Source organism: Lytechinus variegatus, chromosome 13 (assembly GCF_018143015.1).
Source record: "Lytechinus variegatus isolate NC3 chromosome 13, Lvar_3.0, whole genome shotgun sequence".
Lineage (NCBI taxonomy): Eukaryota > Metazoa > Echinodermata > Echinoidea > Temnopleuroida > Toxopneustidae > Lytechinus > Lytechinus variegatus.
In genome coordinates this window covers 15,744,209-15,770,940 of record NC_054752.1, presented here as the reverse complement: position 1 = coordinate 15,770,940, position 26,732 = coordinate 15,744,209, and the positions used below count along the sequence as shown (strand labels likewise).

Sequence of the window (26,732 nt, the reverse complement as noted above, 5' to 3'; positions counted from 1 at the left end):
AGTGTACCCCCTTTGAAATTCACACCATACAATTATTCTTTCAATGGGAATATGCCGTCCGTGCACCAGTGAGGACCATCCTTTTTGTTTGTTTGTCAAATTTTACGTATACGAACTGACCTTCAATTTTTTTTGCCTGTCAAATCCCCCCTTGGAAAATCACTAGTCCCTGTCTGCTTTTCAAGATAAACCTGCATTTCCTCTCAAATATCAATATTAATCATCAGCGGCTAATCTAGAAAGGAGTATTATTGTCAAAGTCACAATGGAATATATTCTTTTGCAATGAACAGGCGGTAACACTTTGCCACTCTCGACCCAGGTGCTAAATGGGTACCCGGTAGGATGTGAAAGTCATTGTAGCTTGTCCAGTACTGTGTGCGCCTCACAGGCGACTGACTGGAATACTCCCCAGGGAGTGGAGGATGTGCACACATTGTGTGCGGGAATGACTGATTGAATCCGATGACCGGGGTAATAATATATCTGTAAAGCGCTTAGACACGTCGTTCCGATGTATTAAGCGCTATATAAAAAAGCGGATTATTATTATTATTATTATTACGAAATCCACGCATGATATTATTTGTTATACCCTTTATAGATATTATCATTAATCATGTTAATTAACGATGTAATCTGTAAAAAAAAGTTTCGTAATAAATATAGACTAAAATTCGATGAGCCATAAGAAGTGATTGCTTCATGATTCGATGACACACATTTTATGTCGAATGAATATTTTTTTCCACTCCCATAAAATACCGATAATAAAATAGATCGTCGTTAATCTTCAGGACTTATCTCAGAACCACCTTCCATCAAGACTTCTAAGTTTGGTGATACTACCGAAAAAAGAAATATTATAGCTGCTATTAGAATTATTCTCATCTCAATATTCATCTTCGAAGTATACTGCTTCTTTTTCGAGTCTTAGCGTCTCAGCAGCAGACAAGTCATGTAAGTCTTAGATAAATTTATATTTGCTCATTCTATTTTGTAGTATACTACACCCAGAATAGAATCAAAATAGGGCCTATCAGTGAATTATTTTCCCTTTGACAATGTTCAATTTAATTCTTTATTCATTCAAATTGAAATAGATTTTTTTGAGATATAGAATTGCAAAAAATGATGTAAATTAACATCATATTATGAATAAACAAAGCATTGCCTTTATTAAATATTATCACTGGATGAAAGAAACCTGAGAAAAAGCACGGATGCATTGTGAGAATAAGTTCTCAAACAGAAATTACAACATATATTCCACACTCAGGCTTATCGAAATCATTATAGTAACATAGAATAAGACATCAAAACATATATACATTGCTAGAAAATGTATCCTTAAAATTAACAAGTTCCTGCGGCAGAGTCTCGAGAACGCCTGTAATCTTACTAGATTGCGTAATCTTACAGGAAATTGGTATTTGGTGTATGGAACCTTAAAAAATTCCTTAAAGAAAACAGACTTTTCCCCTTTTTAAACAGACCTATTCTGTTAAATTGCAGAAAATTCCTATTTAATGAATTTACAGAATGATTCTGTTATTGCTCTCTGCAAAATCGTTTGTTTTTTCCTCTAAAATCAGGTTTTTTTAACACTGTAGAAACTAATGAGGTATTTATTCTAAGCTTTGTGCACTAAAATTCAGGAATTGCGCATTCAAGTAAATCAACGATGGTCGAATCCCTGTTTGGGAAACCATCTTCATTTTTATAGGGTGCAGTTTATTAATGTACAATTGGTTTGTTTCCATACACTGTTAGAAAATTTATCCTTAAAATAAAAGAAGTTCCTGCAGCAGAGTCTCGAGATCATCTGTAATCTTATTGAATTGCGTAATCTTACAGGAATTTGGTATTTGGTGTATGGAATCTTACAAATTTCCTTGAATAAAACACCCTTTTCCCCTTTTTTTAACAGACCTGTTATGTTAAATTGCAGAAAAATTCCTGTTTTATGAATTTACAGAATGATTCTGTTATTGCTTTCTGCAAAATCTTCTGTTTATTTTCTGTAAAATCACGGGTTTTTTAACAGTGTAACATCCGAATGATCAATATGTAAATAAAAATTGCCATGCACTCTTGCAAAATGAATAATTTTCGTACAATATTTTCCTATGCTTTCGTCACAAATAGAAATCGCATATAGGCTAATATAATTTTCTGTTTCTCATACTTCTGGTAAATGGTCTTGCGTTTCGTCTACTTTAGGGAACAATCTATATTCTTTCTTTTCACTGTCTATTTTCAACATATCTCTTCTTCTTCACCTTTCCATATTTATTCATTTAGGTCAGTGTCTGTTACCCCGAATCTCTTCACCTATATGAACATTATCATTACCGTTTCTGTGTTTTGTTTCAACTTCACTCAGTTTCATGGGTGGTGATTTTATGGGGGATTTTGAAGGGCGGTTCTATATACGCCCAACCAGCGTCTTTATTCTGAAAAAAAAATGTCATTTATAACATTAACAGTACATTTATAACATTAACAAGAACATAATAAAGTACATTTATAACATTAACAAGAACTGTGCATCTATCCCCAATCAAAATATGTTTAGTGATTTGTTACTGAACGATGCATCTTAAATTGAATGCCATTACTTGAAACATGCTTATACCAATTCGATATTCGTATGATTATACAATGCCACGTCATGCAACATCTGATTTTGAATACCCATTTCCCAAATACCATGCACTTGAAAAAAGATGTGCAAATATAATGAATTCTCATGTGGAAAAATAACTTTGATCTCACATTCCTTAAATTCGGGATATTCATTTGAGGAATATTTACAGAGATAATGATTTTTGGAGAAAAAAAGCTTATGCGTGGAACGTTATTGAATTGCACGATGTTGATCTAAAGTCTAGTTCACTTATTTGCACCTAAATGACTTAGACTGACAATGAATTTCAATGACCAATAGCGGAGGACCAGGGCTATCACGAAATTGAATTCTCAAAAAAAAATAACTATAAGCTCAACAAATCGCAGCGCACATTATTATTATTTATTTGTATTTGTTCATCATTAGTATTATTATTATTATTGTTATTATTATTATTATTATTATATTTCATTTTATTATTATTTTTTTCGGGGGGGGGGGGTCCAATTCACAATCATCGTCACCATCATCATTCCCAATCCGTTTTTTTTCAGATCGGATGATGGATGTCAAACTCCTTATCCTTTTGATTGGACTATGTTCGGCCGATTTCGTCTTTGGTGGATGTCCAATACCGGACGACCTCCCCGTTCTTGATTCGAATGGCAAACGGATGTGTGCCCGTTTCTACGATTTCGCTTCCTCTGATTCGTCGAATATCAGGGGTTCATGCGGCGGTTACAATTCGGGTCGACATTCGGATCGTCTTTCGGCTGTAATCGGAGCAACTGGGCCACATTCGGCTCGATTGTATTACTTCAGTTGGCATTCGCTTTATTTAGGATGGCCAAAATTGATTCGAGCATTGAATTGCATATCTCGTAATTAAATTAATGAATCAGATATACATACCACGCTTCCAGTATCATGTGTGTATTTATGTCCTCCGATATTGTTTCTTTCTGATTCAGTTACAGAGGCAATGAGAGAGGGAGAGAGAGAGGGGGGGGGGAGAGGTATATATATAGAGAGAGAGAGGGGGAGAGAGAGTGTTTTAACATCCAGTAATGAAGACGTACCGGTTAAGGAATAATAGCCGAACGCAGAATTGTTTTTGCGGTATGTGCAGGACGCATATTTTCGAGAAAAAAAGGCGACCGAGCTAATCATTTGGTAGTCCAGAATGGACGTTGGTGTCTGGAAGTTCACTTTCCCAAAGCTAACATAGAGGGCAGTGTCTCCCAATATAATCGGCGCCAATCCACTCAGGAAGAGAGAGTGTCAATGTGAAGACACATTTGCACATTCATGAAAAGCGAAACAATTAGGATTTCATGAAATAATATAAGAAAAGGGAAATTGGGGATGTGACATCATCAGCCAACCTAATGAATATTCATGAAGACATTGCTAGAACTGTTTCACCGGAGTAATGCTAATCTTTGAAATTCAATAACTTCTTGTTATCCGATTTTGATCAAATTTCAGCATTTTGCTTTGTGAATTATAAATGTCTTCAGCCCGGAGCATCCCTTTAAGATAATTTATACGGGGGGGGGGTCAAATATACCTCAAAAAAATAATGCACTTAACATACCCTGGCTAATAGTTAGAGCTCTTGTTGTCTTTCGAACGGGGTCCCTCCAATTCATGGCCGACTTAAGCGCTCTGAAGTCGAATTCATTTATAAACAGCTATTTGTCTTAATATTTTTGGATATTCCAAATTTAGATATACATACTATATACAAATATACCAGGCTTAGTAATAGCGGGAAATGTTTTCAGAGGTTGGACTGGCATAACTATTTGGCCATGCAGTACAACCGAGGATAAATAATTCCCGCTATACTTTTGAAATAAAGGCCGGGTATATTTGTTTTATATCCTACATTTAATAAGGCATATAGAACAAGAGCCTATCTACTCTTGTACACTTTTCTTAACGCGCTGCGCAGACTGATCTACTTTTCCCGAAACCACGCGCTCAGTGGAACGCGGATTTCTGCATGCGCCTTCTTTTCACGGGACCGGTAGATTCAATTCGCTGACCGGTGCGCCCGAGAGATTGCATGATCTGTGACGTAAATTTAGTACATTTTAGTACATCATCAATAGTACATTTTCTTCGGTGGACGTTTAGTTTTCGACATCATCGCAAAATAGTGAGAATTATGTTTGGTCACATGATGCTATTTAAACTAATCAGCATACAGGATTTAATTTATGTAGAATAGAAAAAAGATATACATACAAGTAAAAATAAGTACATTTGATATTATACAACACAAACTTTTGAGAGAAATTAAAGTCTCTGTAGCCCTTATTGACACTAATTATTAACGCTGCATCCTACAATTCAGAGGCGTCGATCCTGGGGGGGCAGGGGGGGGGGGGCGATCGCCCCACCAACGAAAATATTGGGGGGGCAAACATATCATTTTGCCCCCCCAATAATTCCGAATATGGCAACAAAAAAACGAGAATGTAATGTTCAGCAAGCGTGAATGAGATACACAACTCGTTCTTTATTTAAAATCGTGCTCAAAATGTCCGCTTTTCTGATTGAAATATAAAAATTTTCAGCTCGCGCTTCGCGCTCGCATCATTTCTGTAGCAAAAACCCATACTTTTCATGATTAAATAGGTGAGTACAAATGTCCCGTTTTCACTTTAAAGCCTCAAAAGAACTCCTGCTTCGAGTTGCATTCATCTTTTCTTGGATATGTATCTTGTTCTTTATCAAAAACGTCCATTAAATTGTTATTTTTTCAGATCGAAAAATCAAAATTTTCAGCTCGCGCTTCGCGCTCGCATCTATTCTTCTTTAGATACAAATCTTAATCATTGGTACCTAAAATGCTTAGAATATCAAGCTTTCAGGTCAGAATATAAAGAAATTTTAGCTCACTCTCGGCACTCGTACTATCTGTGTAGTGAGATATGTATCCTCCTCATGAGTTACTACAAACAGTTCTAAACAGGCACGCTTTTCCTGTCAGTATACTAAAAAAAATCAGCTCGCGCTTCGCGCTCGCATTTATTTGTTGGTGAGATACGTGTCTGTGTCTCATGAGTCATATATATATACATGTATATATGTGTGTGTGTGTGTGTATGTGTGGGTGTTGCACGATCCATGGAACGTTAATGATTTTGCCCCCCCAATCTGAAAAATGGATCGACGCCCCTGCTACAATTCATGAAGATGAAGCAGTGGACTGCAATATACAAATATATCAGGCTTTGAGAAAATATAGTGAAATTATTATCCGAGGTTGTTCTAGCAATATAGTAGTTTTGCCAGTCCAACCGAGGATTAATAATAATAATCACTATACAAGATTCAATCTATGTAGGATATAATGTATATTACATGTATACATAGATTGAATTCTGTATAGTAATTGGTTCAAATAGCATCATGTGACCGAATATATTTTAACTATGATGTTGTGTGACGTCAGATATCGATATATATTTTGCTATATCAATATTCTGACGTCATTATTTCAGAAATCTGAATATTTGGAATATATGAATAAATCACTCTACCTTTGTGCCAATTTTCAAGCTTGTCCCATTATCTGAATTTTTTTTCACCAATAACTTAGTCTAGAAGAATAATGTATCAAAATGCAATCCCGCAGCTAGAGATGAAAAGTTATGAAATTTGCGTTTGAAAAGGGAATCTTTTTGTATGACGTGTTTGAATTCTTGAAGAGAATAAATATATCACTAATCAAAGGTTGGCACAAATATTCATACCTGGGTAATGCAAGATTAATTTTCTAATTGTGTTGGAAACTGCATTACCATGGTAGTAGCATGAGACGTGGTATTATTAACTTCAGTGATTTTTTTTTATTCTGCGCCTTTATTTCTTTGTTTTTTCTTTTCATTTGAGCCCCTCTCACCTTTTTTGCACCCCTTGAAAGCGGCGTCGTGGGCACGTGCCCCCTTACCCCCGCTAGATCTGATACGCTGGCTTGTAGGCGTACTTTATGTACAGTAAGTTTACCCATTAAAAACAACAAAAATCTACCTTGGATCGATCGAGCTCGGTAAGCAAATTCGTCCTTCTTTGCATATTTACTTATACTGAGACTTTAGTCGATAACGATTTGTTTATCAATGTTATTGAATTACGATTTAATACTCCATGTCACTCCTATTCAAGATGGACACGTGACACAATAGATTATACCTCACCCCTCCCCTTGTACCCCGCCCCGCATGAACAATAGGTTTGCTCCCCCAAATCAAGTATCAGCTGGGTGACGGAAAACGTATTCATAAAGGTACAGCCGCGAACGAGCAAAATTTCGCGGGTGGTGCGATTCGTTTTCCTCTGCTCCAGAAAGGGACAAAATTGGCGAAACATTTGCGAAAACATAACGGAAAAGAACGGACGTGGGTAGTATGTAGCCCGGATGTTATTTGGTTGTTCAAAATCTTGAGGATGAAAACGGATGGAAGTGGATGACAGGTCCGAAGGGGTTATGGGGGGGGGGGGTGGAATACTTAAATGCATATACTCTTATATCCTTTCTATATCCTTGCTTCTAACGATAGACGTTCTCTTTCCTCCCCCTTCCTGTTGTTCAGCTTCAGTGGATCTGAGTTGCGAGGATGCAGAGAGGATACAACGGATGTTTAACGGATGCTAATGGACACGGAACGTTTGTTGCTTGTATATGTTGCGGATTTTAGTACATCGTAATCCCGGCTGAAAGTTAATTCATCTGTTCTACAAGTTTTGTGCAGCTCAAAACGTTTTGGGCCGATGAAATCAGACTGGATGAATGCTCGATGGATAGAGCGTAAGTAACACGTATGCATTGACTACACAACGGATGCATAGCGTTTTCCAACGGATGGCAAGATTCCTTTCCGTTTTACATCCTCTCCGCATCCGAAAGTTTTTTTTTTTTGCAGGTGTTTCTGCATTTATTGAAAATTCAATATATCAAACACAGTAATCATAATGAATATAAAGAAATACAAAAATAAATGAAATAATTACAAATTGTGACGATTACATAATAGAATAATTTACATAGATATACATGTACATGTAAGTAATGATAATTATATAAAATAAAATGCAGTGGCCAGCTATCATAAGCAAAATGCTTGAGAGAATAGCAGCCAAAGGAAGGCAGCTACATGAAACCATTGTAGAAAGAAAAATCACGGGTCTATAATAATGATGTCACATAATTATTTGAAATGTTTATGAAAAAAAAGGGGGAGAGGGTAAAGGGGTCATGTGAAGTGGTGCAGATGTGGGTGCACGTGCAGGTGAGATTTTTACACGTACTTTGATACAAGAAACTTCTTTAATAAAGCTTTAAAGGAAAAAAGAGAGGTAGCTTGTTTGATGTTATTCGGTAGAGTGTTCCAAACTTCAGGACCGTGATGACGTATTGTTTTGTGAGCAATTATTATTTTGGGATTTGTTAGGTGAAAGTCAGATGAATGTCGTGTAGGGTATGAATGTATGTCTCTGTTGTAAACAAAAATATTACGGAAGGATGCTGGAATAGTGTTGGTGGAAAATTTATACATGAAAATGGCAGTTTGAAAAGTGTGTATATCGTAAATTTTCAATGTCTTAAAATAATGAAATATTGGATCAGTATGGGCGAGATAATGAGAGTGATAACAAATACGAAGAGCTTTCTTTTGAAGACGTAATATTGAGTCTATTTTTATTTTGTTACTATTTCCCCATGCTATGTTACAGTAAGAAATGTGTGACAAAATAAAGGAGTTGTAAAGCATTAGTAATGATCTTTGAGATATATAATATTTCAATTTGTACAAGATGCCTATGGCCCTTGCAATCATCATGCTTATATTACGAATATGACTACTCCATGTTACGTTTGAATCGATCAATACACCTAAAAATTTTGTTTCCTGTTTTTCGTTAATGGGCATATCATTGATATAAATGATATCGCGAAATACTTGTTTCGAATTAATATGTTTAAAGTACATGAAGTTTGTTTTATTTATGTTAAGGGAGAGTCTATTTGATTTAAACCATAATGATAATTTTTTTAATTCTTGATTTAGAGTTGCGACTAGAATGTTTAAGTTCTGATGTGAATAAAATATGTTAGTGTCGTCTGCAAATAAAACGTATGTAAGTAAAGGTGATGCATTAACAATATCATTCATATAGATTAAAAATAATAAGGGGCCTAGAATTGAACCCTGAGGTACTCCACATTTAACGGGGCATGTATGGGATGATTTGAATCTAAAATTAACAAATTGACGTCTATTACTTAAATAATCTTTAAACCAAGAATGAACACTACCTCTAATTCCATATTTCTTTAATTTATACAACAAAATATGATGATTCATGGTATCGAATGCTTTCGATAGATCCATGAAAACCCCAATGGTGTGCTCTTTTTTGGAAAGTGAAGCTGTTATTTTATCATATAATTGTAAGATTGCATAGTCAGTTGAGTGATTTTTCCTAAAGCCGTATTGGTTGGGAATTAATAACTGATTTGTGTCCAGAAAAGAATATAGTCGTTTATAAACAATTTTTTCAAGTATTTTGGATATACTTGGTAGTAATGAAATAGGGCGGTAGTTAGCAATTTGGCAAGGGTCTTCTTTTTTGTATATGGGGATTATTTTTGCAAGTTTAAGTTGATCCGGGAAAATTCCCTTTAAGAGAGATAAATTGAAAATATGTACAAGGGGAGAAGCCACAAAATGAATTATTTGTTTTAGTAAATATACACTGATACCATCATGGCCACACGATTTAGTAGATTTCAAGGATCGGACGATTTCTAAAATTTCATGAAGATTAGTAGGATTAAAAAATAAAGAATCTTCGGCATTGTTATGTAAATATGTAGAAAAGTTGTTGGTATTAGTCACAATGCTAGATGCAAGGTTAGGACCAACACTGGCGAAAAAAGAATTAAATGCTTCAGCAATTTCGGAAGGGTTTTTCGTTGTGTGTCCGTTTAGAAGGAAATCAACATTAAGATCATGCGTTTTCTTACCTAACATTTCGTTTACTGTGTGCCATAATGTTTGATTATTATCTTTATTGTTTTCTATTTTGTTCGAAAAGTACGATTTGCGTGCCAAACGGATTATTGACGTTAATTTATTACGATATTTTTTGTATTTGTTTTTATGTTCTTGAGTAGGTGATTTTAGTGATATTTTATATAATCTATTACGAGTCAGTATTGATTTAACTATGCCTTGAGTGATCCATGGTTTTTTATTCTTCTTTTTACTTAGTTTAATTTTTATCAGAGGTATATTTTTTTCATAGTAATGAATAAGTTTATTTAAAAATACATCATATGATTTATTAACATTGTCTTCTCTATAGACATCTTCCCAACTCTCTGCACTCAAATCAGTTTTTAAAGTTTCTATGTTACGTTTAGTCTCTTTTCGTCGGTAATATTTTCTATATTTTGTTGTTTTTGTAAATGTCTATTATCTTTACAAATTGTGAATATGGGTAAATGGTCTGAAATGTCGTAGTAAATTATTCCATTGTTATTATCATTATTTAATAGACCTACATTGGAAAATATATTATCAATGATTGTGTGTGTTGTACTTGTTATCCGTGTTGGTCTGTTAATGAGAGATTTAAATGAAAATGATGAAAACAAGTTAATAAACTGTTGGCCCTGTGGAGTATGAGGCATAGATATATCTATATTGAAATCGCCCATGAGATAAGTTTCCTTGTTTTCGTGTGATATACATTCGAGACAAGATTCCAATTCATCCATAAATATGTTGGCGATATTATTTGGTGGTCTGTAGATTACGCCGACTATCTTGTTTTTATTTTTTTCATCAATAATTTCTATGAATAATGATTCTATACCTTGGAGTTGAATATCATGTCTTATTTTAAAATTTAGATCATTGTGAATATAAAAAGCGACACCTCCTCCAGTTCCACGATTACGATCACTATGTTTAAATGTATAATTGTCAATGTTGAAAATGGATGGCGTGGTTGAGTGTAACCAAGTTTCTGACATTGCGATTACAGAAAAGGGAAAAGTATTCAATATAGAAAAAAACTCACTGAAAGTATCAAAGTTCTTTTGCAAGCTTCTAATGTTTATATGCATAAAGCTAAGGTGAATTGGTTTGTTAATTTGGGTAGTATTAAAAACTGAATTAAATTCGTTGGCAGTATAGTATCTACACTGGGGTGTAAATACTGCATTATCCAATACGTCATCCAGGTTCATGAAGGGTATAAACTTGGGTTTGCAATACGGTGTTGAAAGCTTGGAGTGAAAGGTGTGTGCAGGTGCAAGTGAGGGTGCATGTACATGATGTAAGAAGAGTGTGTCCGATCATGAGCGCGTACATGTGACGAGCAGACTCCGGGCTTTTGATGAAAAATAAGGGGGGGGGGGGGGTCACCGGGATTTGATAAACCTTATATATTGAGCAAGGGTATAAATGAATGAAATCATAGGTCTATGTAGATAGATTTTGAATAATAAAAGAATGTAATCTAAGCTGACATAATACGGTGGATATCTTCATTAGCATAATGAACCTGATCCATACAATAAATGCAACGGATCGTAACTGCAAGAATAAAATTTACATATGGACAAGTGGACTATATAGAAAGTCAAATTGCAAACAACGATGATAATAGAATCACATTTGAAAAGGTATTTGCGACACGATAGGTTCATAATCTATGTTCAGGTTGTTAACCTGTTCTGTAAATTACTATGATTAAAAAAGAATGTTTGATTTGAAAAGCTAGATAGGCAGCTGACCAACAAACATGTGGATTAGATGCAATTTAACATCATTGTAAATTGTAACCTGACTTTCTATTGTAAAAGTGCAGTGGAACCAAGCCTTACAACTTACCAGCAATCAGATGACAGGAAATACTATACCAGCAATCAGATGACAGGAAATACTATTCCGCACGCTGTGTGTCAATTAAGGCAGTCGTTTAAATCATTTTCACAGCACTGAGGCTCAGTAAATCTCAATCACTATTCTGGCTCCTTCACAATTCAATTAAATAAAACACTTTCAGAGAGATTACTATAAAGCTCAGATTCAGAGTACTCTTTTGTACTCTCGTGGGCCCGCGGTGGGGGGGGGGACTTCCATTGACGAGTGGATACCATGCGTGCCCCCCCCCAAAAAAAAACCCAGCAAGTTAAATAAATCCCTTTTTCAAGATAGCTAGGGCACGTTACGTAGGTAACGTATAAAGGGTGTCAAAATACGAAAATAATGAAAAAAGGGTATATATCTCGTTAGGAAAACTTCGTATTTACAGTCCAACTTGCAAGGTTATAAAAAGACTTAATACTGCGTGTTTAGGGTCCGATGTGAGCGCGGTGTGTGGGGTGGTACTATAAACCTAATGGAAGTAAAGGTAAAGCCGACGTCTACGATCTTAAACGTCCGTGACACAACAATTAAGATATCGCTGTACTTGTTTAAGGGGTAAGTTCAGGGAATACTTGTCAAGGGCCGGGTCAAGGGTACCGCTTTGTTTCCAATACTTGTTAAGGGTAGAGTTTCACACGCCAATGCTTGTTAAGAGATGCATTTTCAGAACATGGAAAACGCTTGTTTAGGGTGCTTTTCGAACTTCCATGGTCACGCATTGTGTCCACTCGTCAATGGAAGTGCCCCCCCCCCCCCCGGCTCGTGGGCTACTCGTGCGTGTCTGATGATAGAAAGGAAACCACGGTCCTGATACACAACAGTACGAGGCAAGGCATCATTCACGATTATTTAACATTTAATTACTTCCCGACACTCGCCAGAAAGACACACTTTGGGGTCGTTATTGCAACTCTGCCGGAATAAAACGTTCAGAGACAGTAGTTGGGACTCAGAAAAGATTCTCCGATATATCTCCTCAATGGCCAACTGCGTGGTCAACTCGTGTATGTCTGCAAATCGAGAAAGCGAATTATTTTGAATGGGCAATCTTTCACAACAGTTATATAACAGTACTAGTCGAGGCATCAATACTTAAAGCAACTCTTCCAGAAGACTGACTTTCAATTAATGGAGTTGGATTCGGGTTAGATTGCACTTCTAGTTTTACAATATTTGGAAAATTCCATCTTCCGCAGCCCACTCGATCTCTGCACTGCCTCCGACACGTCCTAAACGAATGGTAAGAATCCTTAATTGAATATATTTTTGTAGAGAATAAATATCTATCCATTTGATTATCTTAGCGAGTTATATTATGAACAGGGTGCCACGCTTGAAAGGCACCTTTTGTTTTTTTTTGTCCCGTTTACAAAAGACATAATTTCGTCCGGATTTTCCTTGTCACTCTGCATAATAGGCTTATTTTTGGTTATAATGTTTTAACTTATTACTTCGACGTTTGGAAATACAGGAAATGATTGACATGGGTGCCTATCGGTGTTTATGGTTGGGGATGACGGACACAAATTTTGGACTTTGAAAGTTTTTTCTTGTCCAGTTTAGAGAAGAGGGGGGGGGGGGTTAGTGGCGTAATGAGTCCAAAGTTTTTAGAGGGCAGACATGGCTTTAAAGGGAAATTTATTTACATTATTTAACATTATAAACCGGGATATATAATGGAAACAAAATAAAGTGATATTTAAAAAAACGGGGTACACCCTGCGAGCTTGCTTGCGGGAAGGGGTAAATTCTAAAAAATGTCATGTATAAAAACATAAACATGAAGATGTTATCTATTTCATTCTATTTTTTTTTATTCTTCATTCATTTGTTTCTAACAATATCTGTCAGAATGGTTTCATTCAATAACAAACATTAGAAATCCTCCTAAAAAAATTATGTTCCCAATGAATTACTACAAATCACAATATTATTGAAAGAAAAAGAAAGTTTTTGAAACATTTACCTCCTTTGAATTTATTTCGTGTAGATTAATTATTTTGGAGACATATTTTGGATATCATACAGCAGCAAATCAGATCACTATGTCAGCGGCCACGTACGTGCAAGGTTTCCATGACGACGAGAGAACAAATAAGATGTGTTACCATGATCTTGGGGCCACTGGTATGAAGGTGTCTGTCATAGGGTTCGGTAAGTGATTTTAAAGATAAAATCAATAATAAGCCAAACCCCGATATTAAAACAGGAGAAAAGCCCTCCACCCCCCCCCCCCTCCAAAAAAGAGGTACAAAAATCTCTAACGACGATTAGATCCCATTTTTAATGAAAATGGGGCAAAATTTGTGAGCAATTAAGTGAGCTGATAATATTATTAGTTCCATGTTCTTTCTTTTTGCTGTAAACTTAAGATGTTTGGGCCGTCTAACTTTATAATTCTATATCAATTCAAGAACAAACGTCACCTTCAACCAGTCTCGCCCCGTCAAAATACCACGACAACTCCCCTATATGTTTTTCATATCCTTCGCGGTTATTATTTCCACTTGATTTGAATCCTAATGATTCTTTTTTTTCTGAAATCAGCACCACACGTTTGGCACGCAAGCATTTCTAATCAATCAGTATTTACGTGTAGGCTATACCTTTTAGTCTCATTTTTCTGTTCTTTTTCCTCAGTCTGCTTCTTTTCCAATAAGCCATTTCGTAGTTCCTTTCTGCGCATGATCATAATATTCTACGCATGATCAGAAGAAGGTCATTTGTACTAAATTGACATGGTGCTTTAAAATCTAATGAGATAAGCACCAACTTTGATGTCTTGATTATTCAGATATTCTTTTGAATTGTCGTTTTCATTTACATCCACAAAAAACAACAATGCTTCCACGAACGACTGGTATTTCACAGTTTTGTCAAGTACATTGTGCAACATGCTAAAATGCATTCAAAGTAGGAATGCAACTAATACCTTCATTAAGTGTTCATTGGTGTGCTATTCTAGTCACCTGGTCTATTCAAATTCTTCATTCTGCTATGTAAGGCAAGCTTACGTAATATCTTGCTTTGAAATCTGCCTATCATGATGAAAGAAATGAAAGGTCATTTGACCAAAATTGCCCATGAAGTAGCTACGAACTGGTCTATACGTTTAATTATTTCCATGGTGTCCAATATTTATTTAACTTATCCATTTACTTAATTTAGGATAATACTGTTGTCAATAGACGGACTTGAACTAAATTGAATCTATATTACCAAATCTTGTCAAGTACATTAACATAAAAAAGTACATTTACATAAAAAAGTACATCACATAGTAGTAGTAACTACTATGTCTCCAAATGTAAAATCATGATAGTCCAGGATAGAAGAGGCATAACCTTGTTTTTTTATATATACAATATTTTTTGATGGTTTCTTGTCAATTCGAGGGTGCTGATTACGAATCTGAATGATGCCACTCGTGTAACCTTGAGCATTTTCCGCAAATTGGCAAAATCCAATATGGCCGCCAAAATATGCAAATTACCCATGAAAATCATAAAATTGTCCGCACATTGGCTGTGAAATGCATGAAATTGTGTGGCAGGAGTGAAATACAGTCTTAAAAAATAATTTTTGACAAAATATTTATTTTCCTGATATTCAAAATGGCCGCCATAGGCCATTGTATACACTACCATGTACAATATGAATATGGAAAACTAATTTTCACAAAAATGAGCACTAAACTGCAAAAATCGCGATGTATGAACGAAGTAATATATGCAAATCACCATTACTAACGAGATATATAATTTGTAATGTCATATATGGGAAAATTGCAGTATTTTGATATCTAAAATAGCCGCCACTGCCCCAAACATTATTGCGTACAATTGCAATGGGGGCCAAAAAATTCTCATGAGTGATCTCTAAAATGCTTATTATGAAGATTAAACAATTGGAATACTGACTATAAACATAATTATTAACGAAATATATTATAAATATGCTATGTATGTGGTAAATGTGGTATTTTGATATTCGAAATGGCTGCCAAATGCCCTAAAAGTATTATACACAATGAGAAATGGGAAAAAAGAAATCACAAAATTGAGCGCTAAAATGCATAGATATGTGATAAATTAATTGGATACTGTCTAAAAACGTATTTTCTAACGAAATATATCATTCAGGTTTCAAGTTTGTGTTAAATACTGTATTTCGACTTTCAAAATGGCCGCCATCGACATTAACCGTATTATGTACAATGCAAAGTGGGAAACCAATATTCACAGGAGTGAGCACCATAAATGCACGTAATAGTGATCTATGAGTAAAATATTGTCTGAAAGCATCATTTCTATTAAGATATATAATTTATTCTGCCAGTTAGGTGATAAATACGGTTATTTTAAAGTCAAAATGGCCGCAGCTACAGTCTCTTACGGTATTATACACAATATGAATGGGAACAAATCATTTGAACAGAATTTGGCTTTGCTTGGTCAAATGGTGATGTATGAGTGGAATATTGTCTGAAAACATGATTTATAACAAAATATATAATATCTTATGTAATTTAGGTGATAAATACTGTATTTCAACATTCAAAATGGCTGTCATATGCCCTTTTTGTGAACATCATTTGTCTCCACCCAAATTGTATGTATACGATAAGTGCTTATGGTGGCCATTTTCAATTTAAAAATGCAGCATTTATCACCCTAATTACACAGCATTATGATATATCTAGTTAGAAAACATGGTTTTAGACAATAATTCACCTTTACATCACAATTCACAATTACATGCAATATTTAGAGTCAAGCAAAGCCAAATTCTGTCAAAATTATATGTCCCATGTTACAATGTATACAATACTTTTAGGACCTATGGCAGCCATTTTGGATTTCAAAGTACAGCATTTATTACCTCCACCATGCCCACGACCAATATGTGATGTATTCAGTTAGAAATAATGTTTAAGATAATATCTTTACCCGTACATCACAGTTATATGCAATTTATGATTCTCACTCTTGTGAAAATTAGTTTCCCTGTTCGCATGTTACATAATTTATTTAGGGCTTGTAGAGGTTATTTTGAATGTCAAAATACAGTATTTATCACCTGTATGGTAGAAGAAATGCGATGATTAAAAAAAATGTTTTCAAATAACGTTTTACTCATACAACAGGATTACATGTATATGGATGTCATAGTCAAGCAAATCCAGATTCTCACAAAATTATATGTCCCAATTCACATTGTAGATAATACTGTTAGGGCCTATAGGGGCCATTTTGAATTTCATAATACAGTATTTATCTCATGCATGACAAAAGAAATGATATGTCTTGCTATAAAACACGTTGTCAGACAATATTTTATTCATAGATCACAATTACATGCATTTTTTGTTTCTTACTCGTGTGAAAATTAGTTTCTCTATTCGCATTGTACATGATTAATATAGGGGCTATGGCGGCCATTTTGAATTTCAAAATACAGCATTTACCACATAAATGGCATTTTTACAATTATGTTTTTAGTCAGTATTCCACTCCTTTATCTTAATAATCTGCATTTTAATGCTCAATCATGTCATTTTTTTGGCCCCGGCCATTGCCATTGTACATAATACTCTTTGGGCCAGTGGCGGCTATTTTAGATATCAAAATACAGCAATGTTCCAATATTTGACATAATAAATAATATATCTCATTAGTAATGATGATTTGCATATATTATTTCATTCATACATCGCGATTTTTGCAGTTTAGTGCTCATTTTTGTGAAAATTAGTTTTCCTATTCATAATGTACATGATAGTGTATACAATGGCCTATGGCGGCCATTTTGAATATCAGGAAAATAAATATTTTGTCAAAAATTATTTTTAAGACTGTATTTCACTCCTGCCACACAATTTCATGCATATCACAGCCAATGTGAGGACAATTTTATGAGTTTCATGGGTAATTTGCATATTTTGGCGGCCATATTGGATTTTGCCAATTTGCGGAAAATGCTCAAGGTTACACGAGTGGCATCATTCAGATTCGTAATCAGCACCCTCGAATTGACAAGAAACCATAAAAAATTATTGTATATATAAAAAAACAAGGTTTGGTCAATTTTCAATGGGGCCTATCCTGGACTATGACCATGTCAAGAAGAAAGTATGATTGTGTTTTATACAATTAATGGACAAGAAGTGAAATATACTACGTGTGAAAAATACCTAGGCCTTTTGATTAATGACAAGTTAAATTGGGTTGATCATTGTTCTGAACTCAAGTAAAAGTGCAATAGATTGACTGGAATAATACGCAGAAGAGATTGAAGATGTATGTTCCTTTTGCAAGAACCGATTACTACAAGAATTCTTTCTATCCCCAAAACCACGAATGAATGGAACAAGCTCCCCAGTGCCATGGTTAATGTAAAAAGTCTCGAATCTTTTAAAACGCCCTAATGACACACCTCATCAACCAAACTTAATGGAGGTGACGAACCAAGCGTTTTCGCCCTCTTTCTTTCTCTTCGTAACTCTGTGCAAAGTTTGGTGAAAATGACATGGATTTCATTTTAACCAAAAAGTAAGTTTATGGTCAATATAATCCAAAGTTCCAATCATTTAGAAATATCAAGGAAACGTGCACCAACTTTCTCTGTTTGACTAAAAAAATTCGTACCAATCATCAATTAAGTATTAGTTGAGTGATTTGGCAAGATGACATATTAGTCAATATTGATGAGATCGTTTGTTTGTAAATAAGATAAAACTTGGGATTGAACTTAATTTTCCACTAATATTTAGCAATGTGACAAACAACAGAAATCGGTTTATAATTAGAAATGTCATTTGTGTCACCTTTACTCTTATAAACCGGTGTAGTTCTTGAGATATTCCAATCATCAGGTAATATTCCAGATATAAAACTAGGAATAAAAAGATTATTTAAAGATTCATAAATAAAAGGAGCTAAAATGCGAAGGAATTTTATGTAAAAAAAGTAATTGGAACATATCAAAATGCTAATCGAGGTTAGCCCAAACTAATGTTATTATCATAGTTAATAGATCAATTGAACTGAAAATGTGAAATTATGTACAATAGGTGCAGCACCCCTTGGGAAGGTCTATGATGCGGATCTCTCTGATGAACAGGGCGTGGCCGCTCTTCGACATGCTCTACGCGGTGGGATTAACTATATCGACACGGCCCCATATTATGGACAAGGGAAATCGGAAGCCGTCTTAGGAAATGTAATATAAAGTGACAAATATGTATTTATATTGCTTTTCTAAATCATGAAAAAAGGGATTAATATCGTAATTTTCTGGTTGGATAGGTATTCTTTTTAGCGAACTACTATTTTGCTTAAGTAAATAGAGGATTTGTTGATTAATGCATTGTCAGAAGTGCATGGTGATTATAAGGATTATTATGCCACTCAATTTCAACCACAAAACCCCGTAAACACGACTCTAAACCGACACTAGTGTTATGCTTTTCAAAATCAACTATATTAGAGGCGTTCTTCAATTGAAAGTTTGAATAATCCGATTGCTCCTGATTCAGGCAAATTCTATAGGCCCACACCAAAAAATTATTTCGTCCGAACGGGGAATGGGGTTCGCTGGTACGAAAATAACCTTTTTTTCCTCGGATCAAACATTTGAATAACAAATCATATTTCCCTTTTCGTAACAACCCATCGGAATATCGAAATTGGAATAACGAGCTTCAGATTAACGAGCCTTCTGATTTAGTGATCCACGGAGGGAGGGCATTTCCGTCCCGTCCCGACCCTTTTTGAGAGCCATAGTTAATATGTTTAATGTAAATATGTCTTCATACTTTAGGCAAGTGTGCCCCTCGCTCCCTTCAATTAAGGGTCAGAGCAAATAATTTTGATGGGAATATGTCGTTCATACACAAGTGAGGACGGTTTTCTTGGGGAAAATATGCCCCCTTTTCGGAAATCCTGGATCCGCCCCTGTTCAGACTGTCGGACATTTAATGAAGTCAGCCCTCCGGAGTCGTTTGCGATATGAAAACGGTCGTTAATTCGTAATCTTGTCTATTTCAGGCTCTTAAACATATTCCTCGGGAAGCTTACTACATCGCAACTAAAGTAGGGAGATATGAAACAGCTGATAACCTGGAAGGAATGTTTGACTTTTCTGCAGAACGAGTCACTCGGGGCGTTGATGAAAGCCTCAAACTACTGGGAATTGAGTATGTCGACCTTATTCAGGTAAGTCGTTTAGGCACATCACATGATATTAAAAAAAAATTGTCAGTAGTTGCGCCATCGACGCGAGAAGGCAGTATCATCAGCGACTGGTACGAGTTTCTGAAAGTTTTAAACGTCATTGATTCCAGAGATAACGTTTCCATTGCCGGGGAAAAGGCCAGTGTCTTCAGACGGTTTTGCCACAGCGTGATTTCGTTTGTCGCACACACACACACCCAACATTGCCCAAAGAAATCGCAATCAGGAAAGCGAAATATTTTGTTTAAAATCCTTTTTTCTATATTGATTGATATAGATAGAACTTTATCCTATGGCTTTCAAGAATCATGCATACAAGTAGTTTAATTCCTACCTAATTTTCGAGAAAGCTATATAGCTTATTTTCGTCCATTTTTTTTAATTATTGGTATTGAATATAGGAACTGTAAACATTTAAGAATGATTTGGACAACCGATATTACACTTACGATTCCAGCGATTTTATCGTAAGTAAAGTTACAAGCGACTTATTCGAATTTTACGGTAGGCATAATAGATTGGTACTCACACGTGTCTCGTCAATTCGTAGCTCGTAACGTTACAAGTGGCTTTATGAAACGACCTAGTATCCTCTTCTAATGTTAGGTCCATGACGTGGAGTTTGCTTCAAGCGTAGATCTTATCATAGACGAGACTCTTCCTGCATTGGAGAAGATCAAAAAACAGGGCAAGGCTAAGTTCATTGGTATAACAGGATACCCGATACAAGTTCTAAGGTACGTTACAAATGAGAAATTCAGAATGTCAGGTACTCGTGTTATATGACACCCAATCCTGTTTAAGGTATGCCAGAAGAGACATAGGAATCGTCACGAACTTGTGTAACATGAGACATTGTATACTGTTAATGTATGTTACAAAAGAAAACACGTCACCATGCCACTAACTGTGTCACAAACGTGTATGGATGTCACAAAACAAATCAAGAATGTGGAAAACTTGTGTAACAGGAGAATCAATTCAGTTTTTAGATAAAGTCACAACCTTGTTTGTCACAAAACACATCATTAGTGTCACAAACTTGTGAAACAACAGGAGACTCAATTCAGGTTTTGAGCCTATGTCACAAGTTTGTATGAATCAAATGTGTGACAAACTTATTAAAGAGGCGACCCAATTTAGATCTTCAGGTCGCGTCACAAACTTGTATGTAATAAGGGAGTATCACAAACTTGTGTAACAGGAGGACCAGTTTATTTCTTAAGATAGTGTCACAAGCTTGTTTGTCACCAAACAAATCAAGAGTGTTACAAACATGTGAGATAACAAAAGATCTAATTCAGGTTATGGACTAGTATCACAAATTTGTATAAATGCCAGACAACAATTCAAGGGTGATCTTGCGTAACAGGTGGCCCAAGTTAGGTTTCAGGTCGTGTCATAAAACTTAATGTCACACAGCAAATGAAAGTTTCACAAAATTTTATAACGGTGGCCCAATTTAGGTTTACATGTCGTGTCACAAACTTGGATGTCACACAACACATCAAGAGTTTCACACACATTATGTAACACGCGATCAATTTCAGGGGCCCTTTTCATAAAGAGTTACAACTGTTGTAACTTTACCATTATGGCAACTACCATAGTAACCTTAATTTTTATTGGCTGCTGAGCCCTTTTGGCGTGGTAGCTGCCATAATGGCAAAGTTACAAGAATTGTAACTCTTTGTGAAACGGACCCCAGGTTTAAGTGTTACAAGCTCGAATTTCATAAAACAAAAAAATAATCAAGAGTATTACAAACCTGCGAAACCGGATATCTAGTATAGGTTTTATTTAGTTCACAAATCAAATGACGAGTCCAACGAACTTGTTGTGAAAATACGTAACGAGATTTAGCAACATATCTGTCTCATTTTTCTCATTTTTTTAAATCAACAGAACCATTGTTGAGCGAAGCAAGGTGAAGATCGATTCAGTATTGAGCTATTGTCATTTAAGCCTTAATGACTCTTCACTTCTTCAACACGCAGCATTCTTCCAAGTAGGTTTTTATTAATTTAAGCTACCATTTTTTTAAGGCGTGCGTCGAATCAGCGGAGGAAACGCGTGTACTGACGTTACACATTCATGACGTACCATATTAGAAAATCGACCAATCACAAAACAACAAAACTGTAAATCCACCTATCAAATTAATATTTTGCACAATTTGACGTATCAAGTAAAATTTGCACAACATGACGCATCAAAATAATAAAAATTGTACAACGTGACGTATCAAATAAAAATAGCGCAACGTGACGTGTGAAATAAGATTGCACAATGTGATGTTTAAAATAACACACCGACACATAATTAAATGAATAGATGGATGCAAAACTTGACGTATTAAATGCAGCACACATTTGGGAATGAAGTAGGGCATAATGTGACATATCAATATGAATCAGATGTCCATCAGATGTCCATCATTTATGAATAAAATAAAAAATAAATAAAATAGCAAATTCTCTTGGGAACCCCTGAAAATGCACAAAATTTCACTTTTAACAAGCTTTTTGATATTTGTGCACATACTCGAAACACATTTAATTTATTTTAATTTTAGTCGATTGAATACGTTATTAAGTCACGACGTTATCAACTTCAATATGTATTCATTGGCTTGATACATCTTCAAAACCGTGACGTTAGTATACGCGTTTATGAACAAGTTGGCTTTCCATAGATGTGATGGCGCAAGCCGTTCAACGCGATTACACTCGTCGACTTAAGTACCCGATCATTAATTATTGGGCGCTTTACATCTGTGTTTCAACAATGAATCCATTAATAATAATGATATTACTACTAATAATAATAAACCCTATGCTAATGTTGAAAAAAGGATGAGTTTAAGTGGGAATTTGAGTATCCCAAAAGAGGTAGCATTTTGATGAGTATGATATTTCTGTTAAAACATTCACAGGTGCAGGCTCATCCGATTAAGCTACTAACTACACGTCTGCTGAAATAATTGAGGTTCAGAATCATGAAGTGAGATACATGCTTATCTTCATCATTTTCATTATTTCTAGGAACGAAACGTTGCTCTCATTTCTGCGTCACCCCTCTCCATGGCGTTACTCACCGATAGAGGGCCTCCTTCTTGGCATATCGCTAGTGATGAAATCAAGAAAGCCTGCCGAGAGGCCAGTGTATACTGCAGACAGCATGGCCATGATATATCAGCAATCGCCCTAAAATACAGTATTTCACATACGAAGGATGTTCCATTGACACTAATAGGGATGGATAGGTACACTCATTCAATTAACGAGGTTATAATATAACCTTCTCAGTTATATGTCCATGTGTGGCAAAATAAGGGTGGCAATGTTTGGCTTATTTTCTCTTTTTCTTTAGGACAAATGCTTGTTTTTTTTACACTGACAGTTTCCATTACACCTTTTCATTATACAACTTGGCTGTTAAGTAAATTTGATTCTTTATTTCATTTTTTTCTTAATTAAAAATAGAGATCAAAAAATGAAAATTTTCTTGCCATATTACTTTCCACCAATAGAGGGCGTACACAAAAATATGCCTAAAATTCAAGTTTTTGAGCGCTCTGTGAATACAATAATTTTTTCCCAAGTTACTAATGAAAATTAAATTGCAACTGTATGGAAATCAGTAATTTTGGTCACAAAAGTGATATTTTAATTATTTTTTAAAGTATGTGCTCAATACAGCATTGGCATGCCATAGTCCTACCTGTAGTTTCTCCACAGGCAGAATGGTAGCAGTGAACAAGTGGATAGGTATAGGTTTTTACTCTTCTACAGGATATCTGTAACATTTTTTTGTTCTGTAGCACCTTTAAATTTCCACGAAAGCCTGGTTCAGACAAGCTTACCAGTAAACCACTCTTTAATAGGTTTCCATTTCATTTCTTAATTGCGCCATGAACGTTTAATAAATGAATATCAATGATCATGATAATCATGATTGCATTATTGCAATGATGATGAGGAGAAATATTAACAAAATTCGGTAAATTCGATTAAAAAACTGTTTTGTTTCTATCTCATTCGTTAGCCAAAAAATTAAGGGGGAGGATCCACCTGAAATTTTGAGATGGACACAGGAAAATTTGACAAGCAAAAAAAAAGTTATCAAACGAAATTTTAGGGGGGAACCACAAAAAGTGTATCCCTGTCCCCCACTTTAAATTTAGGGGGGCAGGACCCCCCTCCGCTTCCGTCGCCAATTCTATTGATGATTGTCATCGTATCTTGAGCTATAGGCTATGCATATAAAGTGTGAGTTTGATTTCTAGAAAAAAGTTTTCCTTCCTGTAGGGTTGCATACATTTTCCTCTCTCTTTAGGTTAAAAAAAGTAAATTTACTTTTCATTAATTTTGATATTTCAGTATAGAACAAGTTGACAAGAATGCGAAAGCTGTGGAAGAGGGCTCTTCTGAAGAACAAGTGCAATTCACAGCAACCCTGATTAACAGGCAAGTATGCTATCAGGCGATTCCATACGTGTCGTCCGAGACGGTTACAGTTCGTAATTCCGAAGGTTCGTTATTCCGAAGGTTCGTTAATCCGAAAACGAAATGAGGTTCGTAATTCCGAACGGTTCGTTTGTCCGAAAACGAAATGAACAACGAACGTCATTTTGTTTTTGGATAAACGAACATTCGGAACAACGAACCTAAGTTCGCTTTCGGATCAACGAACCTTCGGAACCACGAACCTCATTTCGTTTTCGGATTGTCGAACCTTCGGAACGACGAACCTTATTTCGTTTTCGGATTAACGAACCTTCGGAATATCCGAACCTTCGGAATAACGAATCTTCGGAATTACGAATGTATACGGTCCGAGACACTTTCACTCCAATACTCTTAGCTCAACGCTTTTATTTTGTTGGCAGTTTAAGTTGTAGTGGAAAGTCATGTGAAAAATTGATAATAAAAACATGTTTGATTATGGGTGAATTAAAGGTGAAAAGAATGTGCATCGTATACGGGACTCAGACACGCAACATTTTTACCTCTAATTCACACAGGGAGGACCTGTTTTGTTGGTTTTCATTTTCTTTACACGACTATCTAGTGTATACTTTATTATTACCACAATACAAATTGAAGTTTCTCATTTGTTTGAACAGCAGGTTGGAAAATGTGAAAATGGCTGATTTTTCTATCATGGAATCGCCCTCTATATCAGTTGACGTATCAATCAATAAAGTAACACTGCAAACAATTCCGGTGTTGATTTAACACCAGCTCGGAATCTATATCCACACCAGAGAAGTATTGAAAAGGCAACACCAGTTTGGAATCAAAACAATGCTGTTCTAATACTAATTGGTGTTGTATAAACACCTATCTGGTGGTAGACTAATACCAAAACCGTCGTTGTTTAATACCTTTGTGGTCTGGACATATAGATTCCAAGCTGGTGTTAAATAAACACCGGAGCTTTTGCAGTGTATTATTGATTACAAAAATAGGGCGCAACGCCATCACACTTTGATAAGGGATACATGGCGTGTTTTTTTCCTCAATTCAATCACCATGATTACAAGAACGTCGGGTCTTTTCTATGTTTCCTCATTTTTTTCTTGGAGGGGGGGGTACTCATTGAAAAATTACAAGGATCATGCTTCCACAGGAGCGCCGCCCCATTTTTTAAAACACAAAATCGCTACATAAAGGTCTTGTGGATCAGTGGATAAATCTCTGGACTCTTAAGAAGGTATGGGGTTCGAATCCCACCTCATCAATGCGAGCCTCTTTTTGACATCTCGATCTCCACCCAGGGCCCCGTCACACAAAGCTTAGCGATGAATAGCAAATATGAAAGAACACTTCTGATTGGTTTCTTGTCAGTATTTTGAACCAAATGCGCATGTTACATTGATCTTGATTGGTCAGTCTATTTAGCGATTGATCGCTATAATCTTTGTGTTACGGAGCCCAGGTGAAGTGAATGGGTTCCCTTAATGCTCGATGCGCCCGATCAGGGTAGCCGTGCTAAAGCAGAGGTATGGAGCGCTTAGAAACATATTAGGCTCTATGAATGTTATTATTATATTATTATCATTATTATTAGTAGTAGTATCATTTGTATTTATTATTTTTTATTATTGTTGTTTATATTATTATTGTTAATGCTTTTATTATATTTCAAACTAAATGAATACTTATACTGCTTCTTTCTCGTACATCTCTTTACCATAGGTATTTCTCATCCATAGAAGAACCGGGATGGGAAGGAATAGAAGTCAAACAATACCGCGAAGCGCTTTCTAGACTAAATGAAGCGAAGAAATAATCACCATGGAAAAATAGCACCAGCAATCGACCTATGAAAAGCCTGTCTCAACTTGCTGGATACGGACACCGATATTGAAGACTGAGATTTGTGAATTAAATTGCCATAAAAGTAACTTTAAACTATTATTATTTGGCTAACAGTGTATCTACCGACTTATTTTCAAATTTTTCACGATTACACCAGTTGTTTTTATTATTGTTATACTATTGCGTGTGTATCCCGCTACTATAATGCCTAGAGTATTTCAACAAACAATGTACAATATAATACTGTAAAACTATTAAAAAACAGAAACTATTTACCCAACTTTGAAATAAATTTGTATGATTTTATTACAATTTGTGTGTACTCAATTTATTATGATTATGCCTGATACTTTTTCGAGTATTTCCGATAATTATTCAGGGAAAATATTAATCTCTACGACAAAATTTATATTAACATGTTTTAATGCACAAAATATGGGTGGATGCAAGAGGCGAGGCAATATTTATACCGTTAAATTATATTTTACCCTTTCAATGAGAGACATTTATTTGTTCTACACGAGGAATTAATAAGACAATGTTTATACGCGAAAATTATCATGCGATCAAAATTATCTATACT

At 35.4% G+C, this 26,732-nt stretch overlaps 1 protein-coding gene across 3 annotated transcripts; it reads left to right on the top strand.

Moving 5' to 3' along the window:
• Positions 1 to 12,384: 12,384 nt before the first annotated feature.
• On the top strand, positions 12,385 to 26,453 carry LOC121426347 (L-galactose dehydrogenase-like). 3 transcript variants are annotated; one of them, XR_005971597.1, is made up of 9 exons: positions 12,385 to 12,829; positions 13,580 to 13,743; positions 18,662 to 18,810; positions 19,638 to 19,805; positions 20,430 to 20,560; positions 21,729 to 21,831; positions 22,868 to 23,110; positions 24,206 to 24,292; positions 26,027 to 26,117. XR_005971597.1 is itself a non-coding variant. In XM_041622621.1 (9 exons), exons 2-9 carry the CDS (start codon positions 13,635 to 13,637, stop codon positions 26,118 to 26,120), a joined length of 1,062 nt encoding a protein of 353 aa, XP_041478555.1. In that variant the 5' UTR covers positions 12,385 to 12,829; positions 13,618 to 13,634; the 3' UTR covers positions 26,121 to 26,453. The 3 variants fall into 3 exon arrangements, 2 of the variants coding, with proteins under 2 accessions (XP_041478555.1, XP_041478554.1); XM_041622621.1 differs by having other exon boundaries at positions 13,618 to 13,743; positions 22,868 to 23,088; positions 26,027 to 26,453; XM_041622620.1 differs by having other exon boundaries at positions 22,868 to 23,088; positions 26,027 to 26,453.
• Positions 26,454 to 26,732: the final 279 nt, after the last annotated feature.

Bases quoted from the DNA above. Each gene is read 5' to 3' on its own strand.
- LOC121426347 (XM_041622621.1), top strand. From the start codon at position 13,635: ATGTCAGCGGCCACGTACGTGCAAGGTTTCCATGACGACGAGAGAACA. The intron at 20,561-21,728 runs GTACGTTACAAA...TTAAATCAACAG, and splicing joins TACCCGATACAAGTTCTAAG to AACCATTGTTGAGCGAAGCA. The intron at 23,089-24,205 runs GTACACTCATTC...TTGATATTTCAG, and splicing joins ACACTAATAGGGATGGATAG to TATAGAACAAGTTGACAAGA.